General features: G+C 55.6%; 5 protein-coding genes across 5 annotated transcripts; 4 read left to right on the forward strand and 1 right to left on the reverse strand.

The window, feature by feature from the left end:
- The first annotated feature begins 493 nt into the window (after nucleotides 1-493).
- Nucleotides 494-4,796, forward strand: B0T15DRAFT_242390 (methyltransferase-like protein). Its single transcript, XM_062863081.1, has 8 exons — nucleotides 494-675; nucleotides 772-1,016; nucleotides 1,154-1,524; nucleotides 1,629-2,662; nucleotides 2,734-3,411; nucleotides 3,511-3,801; nucleotides 4,055-4,520; nucleotides 4,578-4,796. The coding sequence occupies exons 1-7, from the start codon at nucleotides 589-591 to the stop codon at nucleotides 4,514-4,516; spliced, it is 3,168 nt and encodes a 1,055-aa protein (XP_062720243.1). The 5' UTR covers nucleotides 494-588; the 3' UTR covers nucleotides 4,517-4,520; nucleotides 4,578-4,796.
- Nucleotides 4,797-4,971: 175 nt separating this feature from the next.
- Nucleotides 4,972-6,579, forward strand: B0T15DRAFT_494927 (uncharacterized protein; the record flags this gene model as incomplete). The annotated part of the gene is made up of 4 exons (XM_062867064.1): nucleotides 4,972-5,212; nucleotides 5,317-5,447; nucleotides 6,044-6,476; nucleotides 6,536-6,579. 4 exons carry the CDS (start codon nucleotides 4,972-4,974, stop codon nucleotides 6,577-6,579), a joined length of 849 nt encoding a protein of 282 aa, XP_062720244.1.
- A 758-nt stretch (nucleotides 6,580-7,337) lies between these two features.
- B0T15DRAFT_494928 (mitochondrial carrier domain-containing protein) lies at nucleotides 7,338-8,568 on the forward strand (the record flags this gene model as incomplete). Its single annotated transcript, XM_062867065.1, has 5 exons — nucleotides 7,338-7,462; nucleotides 7,584-8,003; nucleotides 8,064-8,382; nucleotides 8,442-8,484; nucleotides 8,546-8,568. The coding sequence occupies 5 exons, from the start codon at nucleotides 7,338-7,340 to the stop codon at nucleotides 8,566-8,568; spliced, it is 930 nt and encodes a 309-aa protein (XP_062720245.1).
- A 928-nt stretch (nucleotides 8,569-9,496) lies between these two features.
- B0T15DRAFT_242572 (major facilitator superfamily domain-containing protein) lies at nucleotides 9,497-11,693 on the forward strand. Its single transcript, XM_062863082.1, has one exon. It carries the CDS (start codon nucleotides 9,779-9,781, stop codon nucleotides 11,585-11,587), a length of 1,809 nt encoding a protein of 602 aa, XP_062720246.1. The 5' UTR covers nucleotides 9,497-9,778; the 3' UTR covers nucleotides 11,588-11,693.
- B0T15DRAFT_242579 (major facilitator superfamily domain-containing protein) lies at nucleotides 11,694-13,487 on the reverse strand. Its single transcript, XM_062863083.1, has 3 exons — nucleotides 13,132-13,487; nucleotides 13,051-13,065; nucleotides 11,694-12,981 (listed from the first exon to the last, which is right to left on the reverse strand). The coding sequence occupies exons 1-3, from the start codon at nucleotides 13,378-13,380 to the stop codon at nucleotides 11,800-11,802; spliced, it is 1,446 nt and encodes a 481-aa protein (XP_062720247.1). The 5' UTR covers nucleotides 13,381-13,487; the 3' UTR covers nucleotides 11,694-11,799.
- Between the last annotated feature and the right edge of the window lie 2,939 nt (nucleotides 13,488-16,426).

The following is a 16,426-nucleotide window of genomic DNA, read 5'->3' on the forward strand; positions in this document are numbered from 1 at the left end:
AGTAGGACTGGGTGATTCCACAATCAGGCATATACCCTTCCAGAATAATGGTTCCTTACTAGTAGTACTTGCCTAAGTCTATTATGCCGTCCGCTCTCAGCTCTCCTACGATCAGCTTGAAGATCAACAAGGAATGAGAGCACGTACCTTAAGTGCCTCGTTTCAAATACTCGCATGCTAGTGATCAGTTCGAGACTCCCATCTAGTACTGCTCCACGGTAGGTAATGCAATGGCATACAACCCTAACCACGGTGTGCACCAACATGCACCGATGGGATGCCAATGACCACATGTGTAGGGTAGCGGAGACGTCTTTCATACAACAACAGGGTAAAGGAAGGATATCGTAACAAAATGTCTCAAACACGTATATGTATATCACAGTTGTGGTCGCCATCCGGGTTTTGTGTTTTGCTCCTGCGGGAGAGAGAGAGAGAGAGAAATCCAAGTCGATAACTGTACAGTGCGGAGTATCTCGATTTCCCGATCTGGATGGGAATTCTCTCACGTTGAGAGCAGAAATTCAAGCGACTAGCAGTCTCAAGGTTCCGGGTTTACCTTAGAGATAGAACAGCAAAAGAGACAAAATGGGCAAAGAAGGCAATAAGCCCTCGCCTGGCTCGGTTGGGCCAACCAAATCCGCGAAAGTAGCTCAAGACGAACAAGTCATGGCGGTGCGTCTGCATACCTTTCCCTAGCCTACCTACCGTACCTTATTAACATAATTTCTGCCCTTGACTCACTCACTAACACATAGCCCCCTTGCACAGACAAACAACAGTAGCATCGTCTCCAAGCGCAGCGTCGAGAAGCTCTACTATCCGGACGAGCCGCACTTCTTCCGCTACTTTGTCCGCAAGTTCCAGCGACGGGCGCCCCTCATCAACAGGGGCTACTGGCTGCGCCTGCGGGTGATCGACGTGCTGGTGAGAGATTTCCTGCGTAAGGGCGGGGAAGGAGAGACCAGGGGGAAGGAGAAGAAGAGGCGCGTGGTTGTCAATTTGGGTTGTGGCAGGTCAGATTCCTTTCCTTCTTCCTCTCGGCGACTCACCTTTTTTTTTTTTTTGGTTTTGTTCGGCTGTCTATCCTATTTTCACTGGCTGTGCATCGTACTGTTGCTGATGAGCGTTTTGGAGAGTGAGCGGGATACAGCGATGTCCTTCCCTGGCAGTGTCTCACCCGCTACCCCGGGGACTGTGAAAACGTGAAGTTTGTGGATGTCGATTTCCCGGACTTGATTGAGAGGAAGAGGCAGACGGTACTAGGCACGCCGGAGCTGTTGGGTGCGTTTACCGGGGTGAAGGAGGCAGGGGAATTGGCCAAGCCCGTGGTGTTGGAGAGTGATCAGTATGTGCAGGTTGGCTGTGATCTGAGGGACCTCAAGACTCTTCAGCATGGGTTAACTGCGGCTGTTGGCGACTTTGCAGCGTGCAAATTCATATTCGTTGCTGAGGTATCAATCACGTATATGGAGACAGAAGGGGCCGATGAGGTGATACGATGGGCTTCCACTGTTGGGGATGGTGAGTTTTCCTTTGCTTTTTTTCTTTCTCTTCTTTTTTTCCCCTTTATCTTTCTTACTTCTTTTCTGCTGTCAAAGAGAATAGGCGGTGCTGACTGTGCGCAGCCGAGTTCGTTCTCCTCGAGCAGACCCTCCCTGACGGCGAGGACCACCCCTTCGCATCGACCATGCTGGACCACTTCCGGAAGCTTAACACCCCGCCAAAGTCGGTGCGCAGGTACCCGGGCGTGCAAGATCAGCACACGCGCTTCTCGTCGCGGGGGTGGGATTCCGCTCAGGTCTGGACGATGTGGCAGGCATGGGCGGACGAGCTGTTCCTCTCTGCTTCCGACCGCCGGCGGTTGGACGAGCTAGAGCCGTTTGACGAATGGGAAGAGTTTGCGCTGTTTGCCAGTCACTACTGCGTGGTGCATGCCAAGACAGGGACCGGGAGCAACTCGTCCGCGGCAACGGCGCCATCTTTGCCGCCCACCACAGGGATCCCCGTCCAGCCGGTGGCACTGCAGTACGACGAGTGCCACGGCCAAAGAGGCAAGCGGCGTTTTGCGGCGGCCATGGCACTCTCGAAGGACGCGGCACAACCGTTGGTGCTGAATATCCTGGGACTGGGGACCAAAAGCCGGTTGCAGTCGTGTGACGTCTTCAGTTTGGGCGATCCGGGAGTCGACGGATCCCTCAACTTCCGTGAGGGCGGGCCAACGACCAGGATGTGTCACTCCCTTACCGACCTCGGAAGCAACGGCGTGCTTCTGGCAGGGGGGCGCGGCTCCCCGTCGAGTCCGTTCCAGGATTGTTGGTTGTTCGACAAGGACTCGAGGACATGGAGACAGACACACGATCTACCCATCCCTTTGTCCAGGCATTCCGTTACGGCGTTGGGGAAGTCGGGTCTCGCCTTGCTTGTTGGCGGCAGAGGACCGATCGACCCCTTTGGCGGATGCCTTGTGTACCAGCCTGAAATAGGGTGGGTAGAGTGCAAGATACTCGGCGACAGACCGGCTGCGGTGTATGGGGCAGCACTGGCGTGTGGAAGCAGTACGGGCAGGAATCGGTTTCGCGGTATTTATGCTGGCGGTCTAGAGGACGGGCTTGTTTCGGACCAGATTTTTCTCTGGGAAGCGGACGTCTCGGACATCAAGGTACCTACCTACCTTAGCTATGTCGTTCATCACAATGCAGCGGACAGGCAGTCGACTGACAAGTCCTATAGAAACCCACTGTCAAATTCACCAAGCCAACGCTTTTGGGGGATGTGGAAGACTCCACATCTCGCCGATTGCTGACAAGGTTCGGCTCAAGCTGTCTGCAGCACGGTGATGAGTTCGTGATACTGGGGGGCGTGGCCAAGGACCATCTCTTGAGCCGTCATGATGAGGCGATATTGTGCTCCGTGTCGGCAAAGGGGGTCAGAATCACTTGCCGGCTCCTCGGTCACAGCAGTTCCCTACGGGAGCAATCAATACCACGCCCGCTGTTTGTTGGACACTCGGCTGTCTCGTTACCGGATGGCAGCGTCGTGGTAGTCGGGGGAGGAGCCACATGCTTCTCCATGGGTACTTTCTGGAACAGCGGCGTCTTCTGCTTCCACATTCCTTCAGCTGGGGACACTGCGGCGGCGGTGTCCTCGTCTAGTCCTCGGTGGGTGCATGAGAAGACTATCGACGTCATTCCAGGTCAGCGCAGTTCTCCAGCAGCTGCAAAAGCTGAAACGAGTAACGGGACTGCCAGAATCACGACAATTCCGCGGTTAGAGCTGGAGACGGCGGATGACTTTTTGAAGGTTGTTCGTAAAGGCCGGCCAGTTGTAATTGAGGGACTCGACCTCGGCAGCTGTGTATCAGCCTGGACGCTAGACTACCTCGCGGACAAGGTTGGAAAAGATCGCAAGGTGAGAGTCCACACTCTGCGGACAACCTCCCTTCTTTTCTTTTCTCTTCTTCTTTTTCTTTTTCTTTGTTGCTTTTTCTTTTTTTACTGATATGAGCAGGTCGTCATCCATGAAGCGATGACGCAGGCTATGGACTTCACGACAAAGAATTTCCGCTATGTGACGACCGAGTTCGGCGATTTTGCCCGGAGGGTAGAACGGGGTGGTAAACTCTACCTGAGGGCTTTGTCAGATGAGAAGCCTTTGGAGAAGCCGGCGATGTTGAGTGACGACTTTCCAGCCCTGGCCCTGGATTTTGTGCTCCCTGAGCAACTGTCACAGGTGAAGGAGAATCTCTTCAGCTCTGTGCTGCGTCTATCGGGACCGGTGAATATGTGGCTACATTACGATGTGAGTCGTTCCATGTACTCGACGGTTCCTTTCCGTCTGTGATCCGCTTCCTTACTCCTTCCTTTACTCTTGTTTTTTCTTTTCTTTTCTAGTTTCCTCCCTCTTCTATTTCTCTTTTGCTCTCCCCGTTCTGCTTTCCTGTCCTAACCTTCACTTGCCGGCCCGCTCCTGATCCCGAACCCTTGCCTGACCGTCCTTCTCGTATTGCGCCCTATTATCCTTCATATAGGGTAGACACACTGACGAGGCATAGGTCATGGCAAACGTCTACTGCCAGATTGGCGGCTCGAAACGGCTGATTCTCTTCCCACCATCCGATGTCGAGCACTTGTCCTTTGCACCTGGGGCATCTAGTTCCAGCGTAGACGTGTTCTCGTCACTGAATTCGGCAGAGCTTGCGCAAACTCACCCACACGAGGCCGTACTCTCGCCAGGCGACGTGCTCTTCCTTCCCGCGCTGTGGCTGCACACGGCGACGCCGACCTCTGATAGGAGCATCGCGGTGAATGTCTTCTTCAAGGACCTCGACAGCGGGCACTATGCGTCCGGCCGGGATGTGTATGGCAACCGCGATCTCGGCGCTTATGAGAAAGGGAGGCAGGATATTGCCCGCATCGCAAACACGTTCAAGAAGCTGCCGGCCGAGGCAAGAGAATTTTATCTCTTGAGGCTGGCCGACGAACTACGCAGCACGGCACGCGGATGGAGAGATTAGCAGGGTGTGTGACTGGACACCCGCCGCCGTCGAGGGACTAGTCACACTGACACATTAATAGAGGAGAGATCAATCTACTGGAGACCGCTGGCTAGGGTCCCGATCATACCCGGACTCCAACAGCCCTTTTCCCATGCTGACGGCAGCATGGGCAACCCGTAAGGCAGCGACGCGGAAATGCCGTGGATAAGTGGAACGGTGCCCAATGAGAGAGGTGGATGCACCATGCCGATCTAGGCAGCTACCTTACCTAATAAAGAGCGTATTGTTGCATTGTTTACACGCCGTTCTAGGCGGCAGTACGGAGTATGGGGTGGCGTGACGTCAGCCTATCAGGTGTATCGGCATTCAAGTTGACACATTAAAGGCATGCATGCTATGCTGGCTTTCGTCCACTGTCGCAACTTCAAAAGCAAACTCGCTATCCTCTTCCTCGCCATACCAACCCGGGCAGTATGGCTGACGCTTCTGAGCCGCTAGATCTGGCCAACATCCTACGCCCCAGCGGTCCTTGGGACTATGCAGATGCCAAAGAAGGCTACGAGTACATCGTGTCCGTGGAGGGCAACAAAATGAGCTACGCCGATGATGCCGGAAATAGGCACGAGATACACATCCCTACGGGCAGAGCAAATGAGGCTGGCGAGCACTTCGCGAACAGGAGATGGGATGAGTTGGCCAAGTTCCCGAAATGGGGTAAGTCATCTGTCATCTGTCTCCCTGTCTACTCGTACTCACGGAAAAGAAGAAGAAAAAGGAAATAAAGAAAAGAAAAAAGGGGATGCTGACACTGAAATCAGACAACCAGCAGTATACAGACGAAGACTACGTCATCACCGAGGTCAAGAAGAACCCGGCCACTGATGAGGAGGCAAGAGGGGTTGTGATCAAAGCGCAGGGAGAACCTCTCGTCAAGACGGCAGATGGAAAGGTCGTTCTCTATGGGCAAGACGGGACTGAGAGGAAGTAGGCCCCTCCGCGTAGACTTCAATCCTGATAATCCACGTTGTTGTCAGGGGCCGTACGGCGTATGTTGTGGACACTGGACTGTTAGAAGTTGCATGTCATGTTGACCTCCACAAGGTAGAACCGGAATCGTACTCACCCAGAGCTGAATTCACTCCCCTTGCTAAGTTCTTGAGATGGGCGGTTGTAGCCACTATGCAGTGTCACTAGTAGTTCTACTATTGTCTCCCTAATGGGAAGGTAAACGACCGATCCCGGGAGTCGGTTACTGCGGGTGGAATGATCCGATTGTCTGGGGGTATGAGAAGGAGGCCGAATGTGCGCTGTATCTGCCACCCGGCTTCTCTGTCAGACCTGTTGAGCCCGAGTGGAGGTAGAGTATTTGTCATTCTGGCGAGTTTGTAAATGTACGGTATTCCATCTCTATGGCAGTTCTGGTTCACTGTCGCCCTGGCTTACCTCTTAATGTCAGCAGGACATCTAATACGGGAAGTTCGAGCCAGCGGAGGGCGACGAACGACGATCATCATAGTATCGATTCAGCCACTAACTGTCTGCGAGTGCCCCTACGAGGCAAGTGACACAGTATCGCCCCCGGCCTACCGGTTCTGCGTCATGGTAGAGTGCTTTGCCTGTGAGCTGGGCAACAACATCTACTCCTTTGACCACAAGGGCTGTACCGGCGGCGCGCTCAACTCCTGCCGGGACGGCGCGGACGCCCACTGTTGCATTGGTGCGGGAGGCAAAAACACCTGCTCGGCCCAGTGGTACCGCGGTGGCGGTCCTGGCGGCGTGCTGCTCGCCCGCACGGGCAGCAATGCAGCAGCCAACGGCACCGAGGAGTGCGGGGGATACGTCGAGCCAAACACGAACCTGTTCACCGATGCAGATGGCGTCCAGCATAACAAGTACATCCCCAGGGGCTCATACGCAACTGTCGTCGATCTGTATGAGGCCGGCAACTTGGACGAGCTGGCCAAATTCCCACACTATAGTGAGTGCTCACTGTCCCCAAGGAGACGTCTTCGGTTGCTTACACAATCCTTCAAAAAGCTGGCCGGGGCTATACCGATGACGACGTTATCCCCCAGAAGTAGGTGGTTGAGTAACTTGAAATTCAAACTTGAGAGGCCGGTGCAAGAACATGGAAAGCTCTCGGGGTATATCAATCAGATGACACGTTCTTTGAATCAATCTCTTTCTCCGCGTATACGCCACCATGGAGTTGCAGTTCTGGGCATGGGGTTATTTTAGAGATACACCAAGTCCCCCAAAATAAGCCGGCAAAGCCAACGCTCATACAGTCTTGCAGTCAATTTGAAACCTCCCGTTCAACCTCCGGAGTTTCAACTCAGTACCACGGTCATGACTGGGACTTCCAGGAGATACATAACCTAGCTGGTCTTTTAACTATGTGCTGGAATGCTCTGCTTTCTGATATAGGAGAACCGCCTACATAGTACACTCCCGGAGGGAGTTACACGTGTGGCAGAAGATACACGCGGTTGGCCGGCTTTTGCCACGATGTGAGCCAAGCCAAGACCCTGCTTCACTCCTGTAACTGTTGGCCCGTGCTTTGCCGCCTTCCCGTGTAAGCTGTAACCGGGCATACGAGTAACCGGGATTTACCGGACCTTTTTTTTTTTTTTCGAGGTTAGGTGGTTTTTCCATCGATTCGGAGCCACCTTGCCGTGCCTCGCTTTTTCCAAAAAGGCTCATTGCCAACCAACCACACCGGCAATCTCTCTCTCACCAGGTCCAATTGACTTGCCCTCGTGACGACTCTCGCGACCGACGAGCGTCAAGATCAACTCCACTCAGTTTCTTTTCTCTTACTAGAGCAAAAGCAGACAAAATGGCTAGCGCAACAAAAACTCCGGCCGCTCCCCAGATCAGCGGGGTCGACCTCTACTCCAGATTCGCCCTCGCCGGCGCCATCTGCTGCTCAGTCACCCACGGCGCCTTGACGCCCGTCGATGTGTACGTTCCCTAGTTCTGCGATGCGCCCATCGCGCCCTGTCGCGCCCCATTGCAGACACGCCTTCCAGGGAGGACGACAAGTCGGGAAGCCATTGTTCGCTAACAGGTCGGCTTGTTATAGCGTCAAGACCCGTATCCAGCTCGACCCCGTCACCTACAACAATGGCATGATCGGCGGCTTCAAGAAGGTCATCCAGAACGAGGGCGCCGGTGCCCTGCTCACCGGTGTCGGCCCTACCTTCGCCGGCTACTTCCTTCAGGGCGCCTTCAAGTTCGGTGGCTACGAGTTCTTCAAGCAGCAATTCATCAACTACCTCGGTTACGATACCGCTTCCAAGTACCGGACCGGCGTCTACCTCGCTTCGTCCGCTGCCGCCGAGTTCTTCGCCGACATCGCCCTCTGCCCGCTCGAGGCCACCCGTATCCGTCTCGTCTCCGAGCCCACCTTCGCCAGCGGGCTCGTCAGCGGCTTCGGCAAGATGCTGAAGACCGAGGGCGTTGGCGCCTTCTACGCCGGCTTCGGTCCCATCCTCTTCAAGCAGTAAGCTCCACCACGGTCCCTCCCCTTCCCCTTGACTCGTCCCATGCTGAAAGCTCCCAGGATCCCGTACACCATGGCCAAGTTCGTCGTCTACGAGAAGGTTGCCGAGTCGGTTTACCGCGTCTTCCCCAAGAAGGACATGTCCGACGGCATGCAGACCACCGTCAACCTTGGTAGCGGTCTGGTTGCCGGCTTCGCCGCTGCTATTGTCTCGCAGCCCGCCGACACTATGCTCAGCAAGATCAACAAGACCAAGGGTCTCCCTGGCGAGGGCACCACCACCCGTCTGATCAAGATCGCCAAGGAGCTCGGCCTCAAGGGCTCCTACACCGGCATCGGCGCCCGTCTCTTCATGGTCGGAACGCTCACCGCGTTCCAGGTCAGTCCTTACGCAGGAATTCACAAAACAATGGACTTCGGCTGACCCTGACACCGCAGTTCGCAATTTATGGCGATGTAAAGCGCTATCTTGGCGCAACAGGTTTGTTCCCCCTCCCGGGAGTAAGTAACTATAAACACGTTGATACTAATTTGACAATTAGGTGGCGTGGAAATTGGGAAATAGTGTCGGTTCTTTTTGGCGTTGTCGGGGATATATGGTGATTAGATGGACCCGGAATAGAATAATTGTACAGCACCACGCACTTCCCTACAGTTCATATATCACTTCCCATCCCTGAAAAGGAGTAGCTACTAGTACTGGTAGTATATTAGCTCCGTCCGGCAAGCACGAACCGCCCTGGTCGCTAGTTCACCACCATCACTAAAGTGTGGGCTATATTGGGAACTTTAGTGAGTCATAAAGGAATAGTGTTGTGTTTTGCAGATTGATGTACGTCAGCGCTGGTGCGATTTGAGGACAGCCGGATATGACGACGGAGATGCGGTTACAGCCGCGGTTCGGGTCATCTGTTTCCCTTGCGATACCATGTAGCCGCATGGATGGGGAATCGTCCGCTCTATAACTGTCTGCCGAAGCGGAAGTGTCCTTGAGGACAAGAGATGACGCCGGAGTCGCCTCAGGAGTCAGCATCCCCCTGTTCAACCTAGCACGTCATTGATACGCTTAGCCTCCAGCGACTGTGCTCCCTTCCAAATAGTCCTCGCAGTTCAATCGTAGCTAGAAGCCAGTCGAGTACGATTGGACATGCGACTGAACTACCTTACGAGAGCCACTACGATCAACTTCGGGTTGCGTTTGAACTACGGAAGCCACTGTGGTTCAACTACAAGAGCTACGCCAATGGAACTTGTGCTCAAATTATAGCATAGCTCCTATACTTAGCTTGGCGATATAGGTATAGGTATGAACGCTAAAAGTTCGAGTGTGACTAGCAAAGTTCTTAATATGTAAGTGCCCGTTGTCTGCATTGCCAATTGAGTCATTGGGCATATTGGATTTTTGGTGTGGTTAGTGGGGTGGGGTGGCTGTAGTGCCGTTATCGTGAATTCAGGCTTCCGTACTAACACGTACTACCAGGTAGTTACTACGTAACACGGAGTTCTTGGTCCCTGAATTCATCGCTCTCTATCCGAGTCTTCGCGTATACGGATGTGTACTCCGGGAATGATGGATTCGAATCGTTGCATGCCGCCAACCATATTGCTAACATCCTCCATTCCATTTTCCATTCATGGAGATTCGATCTGACCTGCCCTGAGTGAGCGCATGCAACGGCCGTCGCAGGCGGATCTCGGCACTCTCGGACAGCGGTCCTTCACACATCAACACTTACCCTCACCGCTACCACCTATGCCACCGGTGCCGCTGTAATATGTCCGGCCTACCGAAACCCCTCCCGATACATTCCGCCATGCCAGGCGACGAGTCGACCCCTCTTCTCCACGCTCCAGCCGCAACATCAATCGTCCACCCATCGCCATCGCCAACACCAACAACAAGCCGCTCCTCCTCCGTCCGCTCCCCATCGCCAACACCACGCGCTCGCGCTCGCGCCCAACGCCTGCGCGTCATCTCCCTCTTCTCGGCCCTCCTCTCGTCGCTGTGCGCGGGCTCCATCACCATCTTCTCGCTCTATGGCCACATTCTGCAGACCCGCCTACACTACTCGCAATACCAGGTAAACGGCCTGGCCTCGGCAGCGTCCATCGCCATGTACGTGCCCGTGCCGCTGCTGGGGTTTCTGTGCGACCGGTCCGGGCCGGCACCGCTCTCGTTGCTGGCTGCGGCGGCGTTTGGGACGGGCTATGCGGGCGCGGCGGGCGCGTTCTCCCGGGCCGAGAGCCTGAAGGCCGGCGGCGGGGAGGCGGCGGGAGCGGAGCGCGAGATGTGGTATGCGGCTATGGTGCTGGCGTTTGTGGCGATTGGCGTGGGCACGTGCAGTATGTACATGAGTGCTGTGGCGACGTGTGCGAAGAACTTTGGGATGGGCAAGCACCGGGGTCTGGCAGTTGCCGGGCCGATTGCGGCGTTTGGTCTGAGCGGGATGTGGTTGAGCCAGGTGGGGGGCCGGCTGTTTGTCGAGACGGGCGGGGGCGAGAACGGGCCGGCGGAGGAGGGAGAGATCGATGTGGTCAAGTTCTTCGTGTTCCTTTCCGGGCTGTTAGTGATAGTGGGCGTAATAGGGGCGTTTGGGCTCAAGATCATGGACGAGAAGGATCTGATCGAGGAGGCGGTGGAGGAGCTGGAGAGGAGCGGGATCCTTGACGGCAGTGCTATCTTCACGCCAGGGAGGGCCGAGAACGGGCATGGAGCGGTTGAGCGGAGCGATCCATTCGACGACACGGGGGACCGGGGCACCAAAGACCCCAAGGAGGAAGAAGCTCGGCTGAAGAAACAATGGGTGCTCAACGCCGAGACCCGCCGATTTCTCACCGACCACACCATGTGGTGCTTCGCTGTCGGTTTCTTCTTCATGATCGGCCCGGGCGAAGCCTTCATCAACAACATGGGCACCGTCATCAAGACCCTCTACTCCCCAACCCCAACCCTCCACTACACGGGTAAGCCGACCTCAGCAGCGACGCACGTCTCCATCGTCGGAATAACCAGCACCGCCGTCCGCCTCCTCACCGGCACGCTAACCGATCTTCTCGCCCCAAGCCCCAAAGCCCGTCACGTCCAGATCACCACACCACTCCTCAGCCGCAGCACCCTGCAGCGCTTCGCCCTCTCGCGCGTCTCCTTCCTCCTCTTCTTCGCCGTGCTCCTCTCCGTGGGCCTGGCCGTGCTGGCATCCGGCCTGGTGCAGAACCACGGCGAGCGCTTCTGGATCGTGTCCGGGCTGGTCGGGGCCGGGTACGGCGCCGTCTTCAGCCTGACGCCCATCATTATCACCGTCATCTGGGGCGTCGAGAATTTTGCGACCAACTGGGGCATCGTTGCCACGTTCCCCGCGCTCGGCGCCACGCTGTGGGGGCTGGTCTACTCCGCCGTGTACCAAGCGGGCACGAAGAGTGGTGGCGGTGGTGCGGGAGGACAGGATGATAATCTGTGTTATGGAGAAGAGTGCTACGCGGCGGCCTTCTGGGCAATGGCGGCCAGTGTATGGATTGCCTGCGGGCTGGTCTTGTGGGCTTGGAAGGGGAAGAATGGTTGGGCACAGCGCGGGGTCGTGGTCTGAATCATCTACCATGGCGGTTGCATTTAGAACTTGCATTAGATTGCGAAGTAGCATGTTCCAACCAAGGGTCAAAGGGATTGGGTACTGGCGTTTACTTGGGTAACCTGGAAAGTCAATAGCTTTAGAAACCATTCATCGAAACGGGATCGTAAGAAAAAATCTAAGACTGCGCTACGTGCGTGCCACCTAATAAAAGCAAATGGGTCTTCTGCTCACGCAGTCGTAGCTTGTAACCGCCCTTTGAACCAGCCAGCACTCGTCCTGAACATATCTCCAACCCGGTCGCCGTTCTCCCTTGCCTTTTCCAAGCCTCCCGGCCTCAGCCCGCCAGGCAACATCCACCACATCAACAGGATGGCCACCAGGATGGCCAGCACAATCGGCTGCAGCACCTCGACGCCCTTGCTTTGCGCAATCGCGCCGACCGCGAACGGAATCACCGCCGCACCACCGCCGCCGAACGCTGCGGCAAACCCGATTGTCGGCACATGGTAGTCGCTCGGCAGCAGCTTCGTGGCAACCACGATCGCGGCCGGGAACAGCGGCCCGAGGAAGAAACCCAGGAAGCTCACGAAGGTCGCCGACGCCGCAAAGTTGGGCACCAGCCAGTACAGCAGCTCCAGCGCAACCGACAGCAACAGGTATGCCGTGATGGCGAGCTTCTCCCCGATCCGCTCCGTGACAAACCCCAACACCACCCTCCCGATCGTCAGCCCCAGCCAGAAGAAGGTGACGGTCAAGCCGGCGATGAAGGGCTCGGCATGCCGCACCCGGAGCATGAACGTGACGATCCACCCGCCCAGCGCCACCTCGGCACCCACATAGCCCAGCAAGATGATGGCGACGATCCACGTCACCGGCGAGCGCAGTGCCGTCCTCGTTGTCGTCCGCTTGCCGCCGTTCGCATGCCTGTGCGTCTCGCGATGCACCTGGGCCGTAGCGCCCCAGAAGGCCGGCACGAGCAGGAACCAGGCCAGCCCGTCCAGGCCGATCATGACGTAGTAGAACGAGTACCACGCCAGCCCGCCGCGCGTGACCATGGCTGTGGCGATCAGCGGGCCGATGGTGGCGCCTAGCCCGTACGCGCCGTGCAGGAAGCCCAGCAGCTCGTTGGCGCGCTGCATGTTGCCGATCCAGGCGTTGAAGGCCGAGTCCTCGATGCCGTTGCCGAAGCCGGTGAAGAGCAGGACGACGGGCAGGACCGGGTAGGGCGGGTGGAAGACCAGCGGGACGATGCCGATCAGCCGCGCGATCGGGGCCAGGAAGGCGACGCCGCGCTGGCCGAAGTGGTGGTGGATCAGGTTGTTGAGGAGCGCGGCCAGGAGGTAGCCCACGAAGGGCGAGAGGAAGAGCAGGGAGACCACAGTGTAGCTTATGTTGTAGTAAGTTTCGATCTGGAAGGGGTCAGTTCAGTACAAAGCCGGGTGGCGTTAGAGCGAGAGGTCGGGGGGCGTATCCCGTACATAGGGGAGCAAAGCCTGTTGATGTGAGAGTTAATCATCGGGTTCTATGAGTTGCTTCCGAAGGGGAGAGGGACGACGTACACCGACAGCCGCGTCCGTCATGCCTAACAAAGAGAAGGAGTACATAGTCGCGAAAAAGCGGAATATGTTCACTTTCGACTCGTTCCACCGCTGCAGCTCCTGGTGTGGTCGAGGTGAAGCTGTGCCGGACTCTTCGTCGGTGGCATCCTGTGTAGGCACTGCCTTCTCCGGATCCTCGACACCGCCAGGCTGGATATCACCATCTGAGCTGGTGTAGCCCACGCGAGGCTCAGCGGTATCGGCCGCCATGCTGAAGACAAGTTGGAAGCAGATGTGGTAAGACAACCTGCCAGTCCAAGGCCCCAAACACAGACTCCCTTTATAAGCAGTAACTAGGTCCTGTGCGGCCGCCTCTCGCCCTAGACCTTCCAGATCAGGCCCCTCCGCCGCCGGTCAGAGTCCGTCTGCGGCGATTGCTCTTCGGAGCAGCGTAGCACGATGCTCTTGAAGCGGTCAAGCCCAGCATGTCGCGAGAGGGACGGAAGCCGAACAAAAGGCGGCAGCTGCGGGGAGGAAAGGGCCAAGAAACATTCATGTTCGAGACTCAGACTACTGTGCTATTGATGCATCCTGCTGCAGGGCTGTTCTCCAAGCTTTGGTGTGGGTCGTTTACCCGGAGGCGACGTCAAGGTTGGGTTGCCGAACACTGCAGTGACTGCACCGTCAACAAGATTCCACATCCAACCAAACATGAGCGGCACCGGACTCTTGGCGGATCCATCTCAGCCCCGAAGTTCACCCGCCGGGCCGGACCCGCCGCCTCCGTGAACGGCAAGTCCGCGCGTTCTCCGCGATCTGGGCAGTCAGGAAAACCACATGACCTGCTTCAACTTTTCATGTGCACTGTTCAGCGTGTTGCATGCCGGTATTTGAAGCGTCGGATTTAGCACGGGTGAAAGCTGTCCGAGGTCTTGGCAAGCGGCAAGTGTTGGAACACAGCGTGTTCCTGACTTCCTCCCCGCGCCGCTCAACGGTTCATAAAAAACAAGACCAATTGAACTGAAATAATAAGGAACAACCATCACAGCTAAATGGATTTTGTTCCGTCTCCGAGGTGTGAGTTTCCCATCCTTGGCCTCGATGTTCATTCAGTGTACTAGTACTGTGTATATACGTTTTCCTTGGTCGGAGCTTCCTTTCGGAGAGGATGGATGGTCGCACTTGCCGGCTTTTGACAACCTGAAATGTTGTTTCCGAAGCCAGCCTTATTCGAGGCAGTCACCCCAGCTCAAGTGAGCGGTCAAGGAGTTCTTTCCAGTCTACATCGATTTTCGACAATTACCAACTTGAGATCAAGGGAGACGAATAAGTACAGATTATTCCGTAAGGTACCTAGAACTCACGTCCTTATTACTCCGTATTGCGGTGTGAGTCTTTACCCGGGTGCGTCCTGCCTCGTATTGGAAACTCCGCTCAACTCCGCGCCTGCAGAGCCTTCCGACACCGATCCGATAACTTGTGCCATTCCTAGCCGGGTTCCGCTCCGATCTCTTCCCGCACATCCCCTTGACGACCCCCTCGCCCAATTCTGACCACTGGACGCCGCCAATCTGTCATTCTCAATGACGCTTGGCTTCAACAGTCGTCCGGCCCAAGAAGGGAACTTTATCCCAAAATTCGGTTGCCATGCCAACAGTGCTTCAAGACTAACAGTAGATATACGCGGTGAGACTAAGCCCACCCACCCTCTTCATCCCACGCTTCCCTTGGGCGCTTTTCTTCCGAGGTGGCTTGGAGTAGCCTGCCATGCGTTCGTTATATACGTAGTTGCCCCCCGTGTTGTTCACACGGCAAATCACAAACAGTTATCCGCTTTTGAAATTGATTCAAATGACGATAATTCTTTATTTTAGCCCCATCCAACTCGCACATTTGACTTTACACGCGGGCATGACCGACCGACCTTGGGTGCGACTCGACGAGCCACTAACGCTGTCCATCACACTGACGGTAGGTACCTGTCTACAAGTCGGTCACCAGAGAAAGCAAGTAAGTAATGGTGGAAGGGAGTTGGGTGTCCTAGGTCGCGACAGCCACAGAAGCCATCCCTGCCGCGGCATTGAAGAAACGGCATGCCGACAGTGATGTCGGTGGCGGCAGCCGGCATCGGGCAGAAAATGCCGGATGTACGATAAATTACCTGCGCACTTCATCTCTACAAGAATCGAGTTTTGTCGGCAGCATCCCTTAGTTTCGCAGCGCAGCTAGAAAAGAAAGGGATACTCGACCAACGAAAGCTCCAGGAAGCCCGAAAATGTTGGAACATTGAAAATTGGCTCTCCGTATTGCTGGGAGACCCTCCGCCCCCTAAGTCGTTAATAACTACAGGAGCTACCGTCATGCCGCGTGCTGAGCAAGCAGCACCGAGATGACGTTGCTAGTGGCGATGATGCCGGCTATTGCTGTCATAGAATCTGGATCTCGATTGGCGGTACTCTAGGGAAGTGAACCGCCCCTTTTCGGCTGTGCCAAAGCATCTTGGCTTCAACAATGGCCTACCTCCACCCCAGCCTGATTTCTATCGAAGGTATCGAGAAACGGGGCTTTCGACCGTTTCCAGTCGAGCAGGTCGCCGGCGCTGTCCTCTACGGATTCGCCCGCTACGTAAGACACTGGCATGATTATAACGACATCACCTTTGCATTGGGATGAGGCCCCTTATCATCCTGGATCCTAGACGAACACCCTTGTGGGTAGCCTCCACCGTGCCGCAACGTGGAAGACTAGGTAAGCTGTAGAAAACGATCCTCGACGGCGCAGCACTCATGAGACGTGGGAGCCACGCGCCATCCGAGGTTAGGTGGCAAGGGTCCTGTGCAACTTGGAAGGGGAGAGAGCGGAGACAAGGGGCGGGAGAGGCGGCGGCCACGTGGTGACTTAGGATTAAAACCTAAGGGGGCGCCTAAACACGGACATAGAACTATAGTATGTTTAGGGGAAAAGCCTGACGGTGGCAACTACACAAGACTAAGGTAGGAAACAAAAGGCTGTACAGCATTGACACCGTCTACCCCGATAGTTTAAATCACAAGCCAAGCAAGGATGACCAATGAGAGCGAAAGAAGTGAAACAAAAAGCATAAAGGAAAAGAGAAAAGGGGGGTAAAGAAGAAAGAAGAAAAGGAGAAAAAGAAAAAAGAAAAACAAAGAAGGAGAGGGCGAGAAAGAAAGTAAAGGAAGAAGGTGGCACAAGAAGATATAGGTGGGAAAGATAAGGAGATACATAGAGAAGAAGGGTGACTCTTGTTCAAGCTCCAAGGTGCAAGCCTGGCTGATATTAACTTTTATTCACTATA

This window comes from Chaetomium strumarium (assembly GCF_033439665.1).
Source record: "Chaetomium strumarium strain CBS 333.67 chromosome Unknown B0T15scaffold_5, whole genome shotgun sequence".
Taxonomy (NCBI): Eukaryota; Fungi; Ascomycota; class Sordariomycetes; order Sordariales; family Chaetomiaceae; genus Chaetomium; species Chaetomium strumarium.

What these genes read in the sequence shown, in the direction of transcription:
- B0T15DRAFT_242390 (XM_062863081.1), top strand. Translation starts at nt 589, where the DNA reads ATGGGCAAAGAAGGCAATAAGCCCTCGCCTGGCTCGGTTGGGCCAACC. An exon ending in GGCTTCCACTGTTGGGGATG is followed by an intron (nt 1,525 to 1,628) that starts GTGAGTTTTCCT and finishes GACTGTGCGCAG; the next exon opens with CCGAGTTCGTTCTCCTCGAG. An exon ending in AGGTTGGAAAAGATCGCAAG is followed by an intron (nt 3,412 to 3,510) that starts GTGAGAGTCCAC and finishes TGATATGAGCAG; the next exon opens with GTCGTCATCCATGAAGCGAT.
- B0T15DRAFT_242572 (XM_062863082.1), top strand. Translation starts at nt 9,779, where the DNA reads ATGTCCGGCCTACCGAAACCCCTCCCGATACATTCCGCCATGCCAGGC.
- B0T15DRAFT_242579 (XM_062863083.1), bottom strand. Translation starts at nt 13,380, where the DNA reads ATGGCGGCCGATACCGCTGAGCCTCGCGTGGGCTACACCAGCTCAGAT.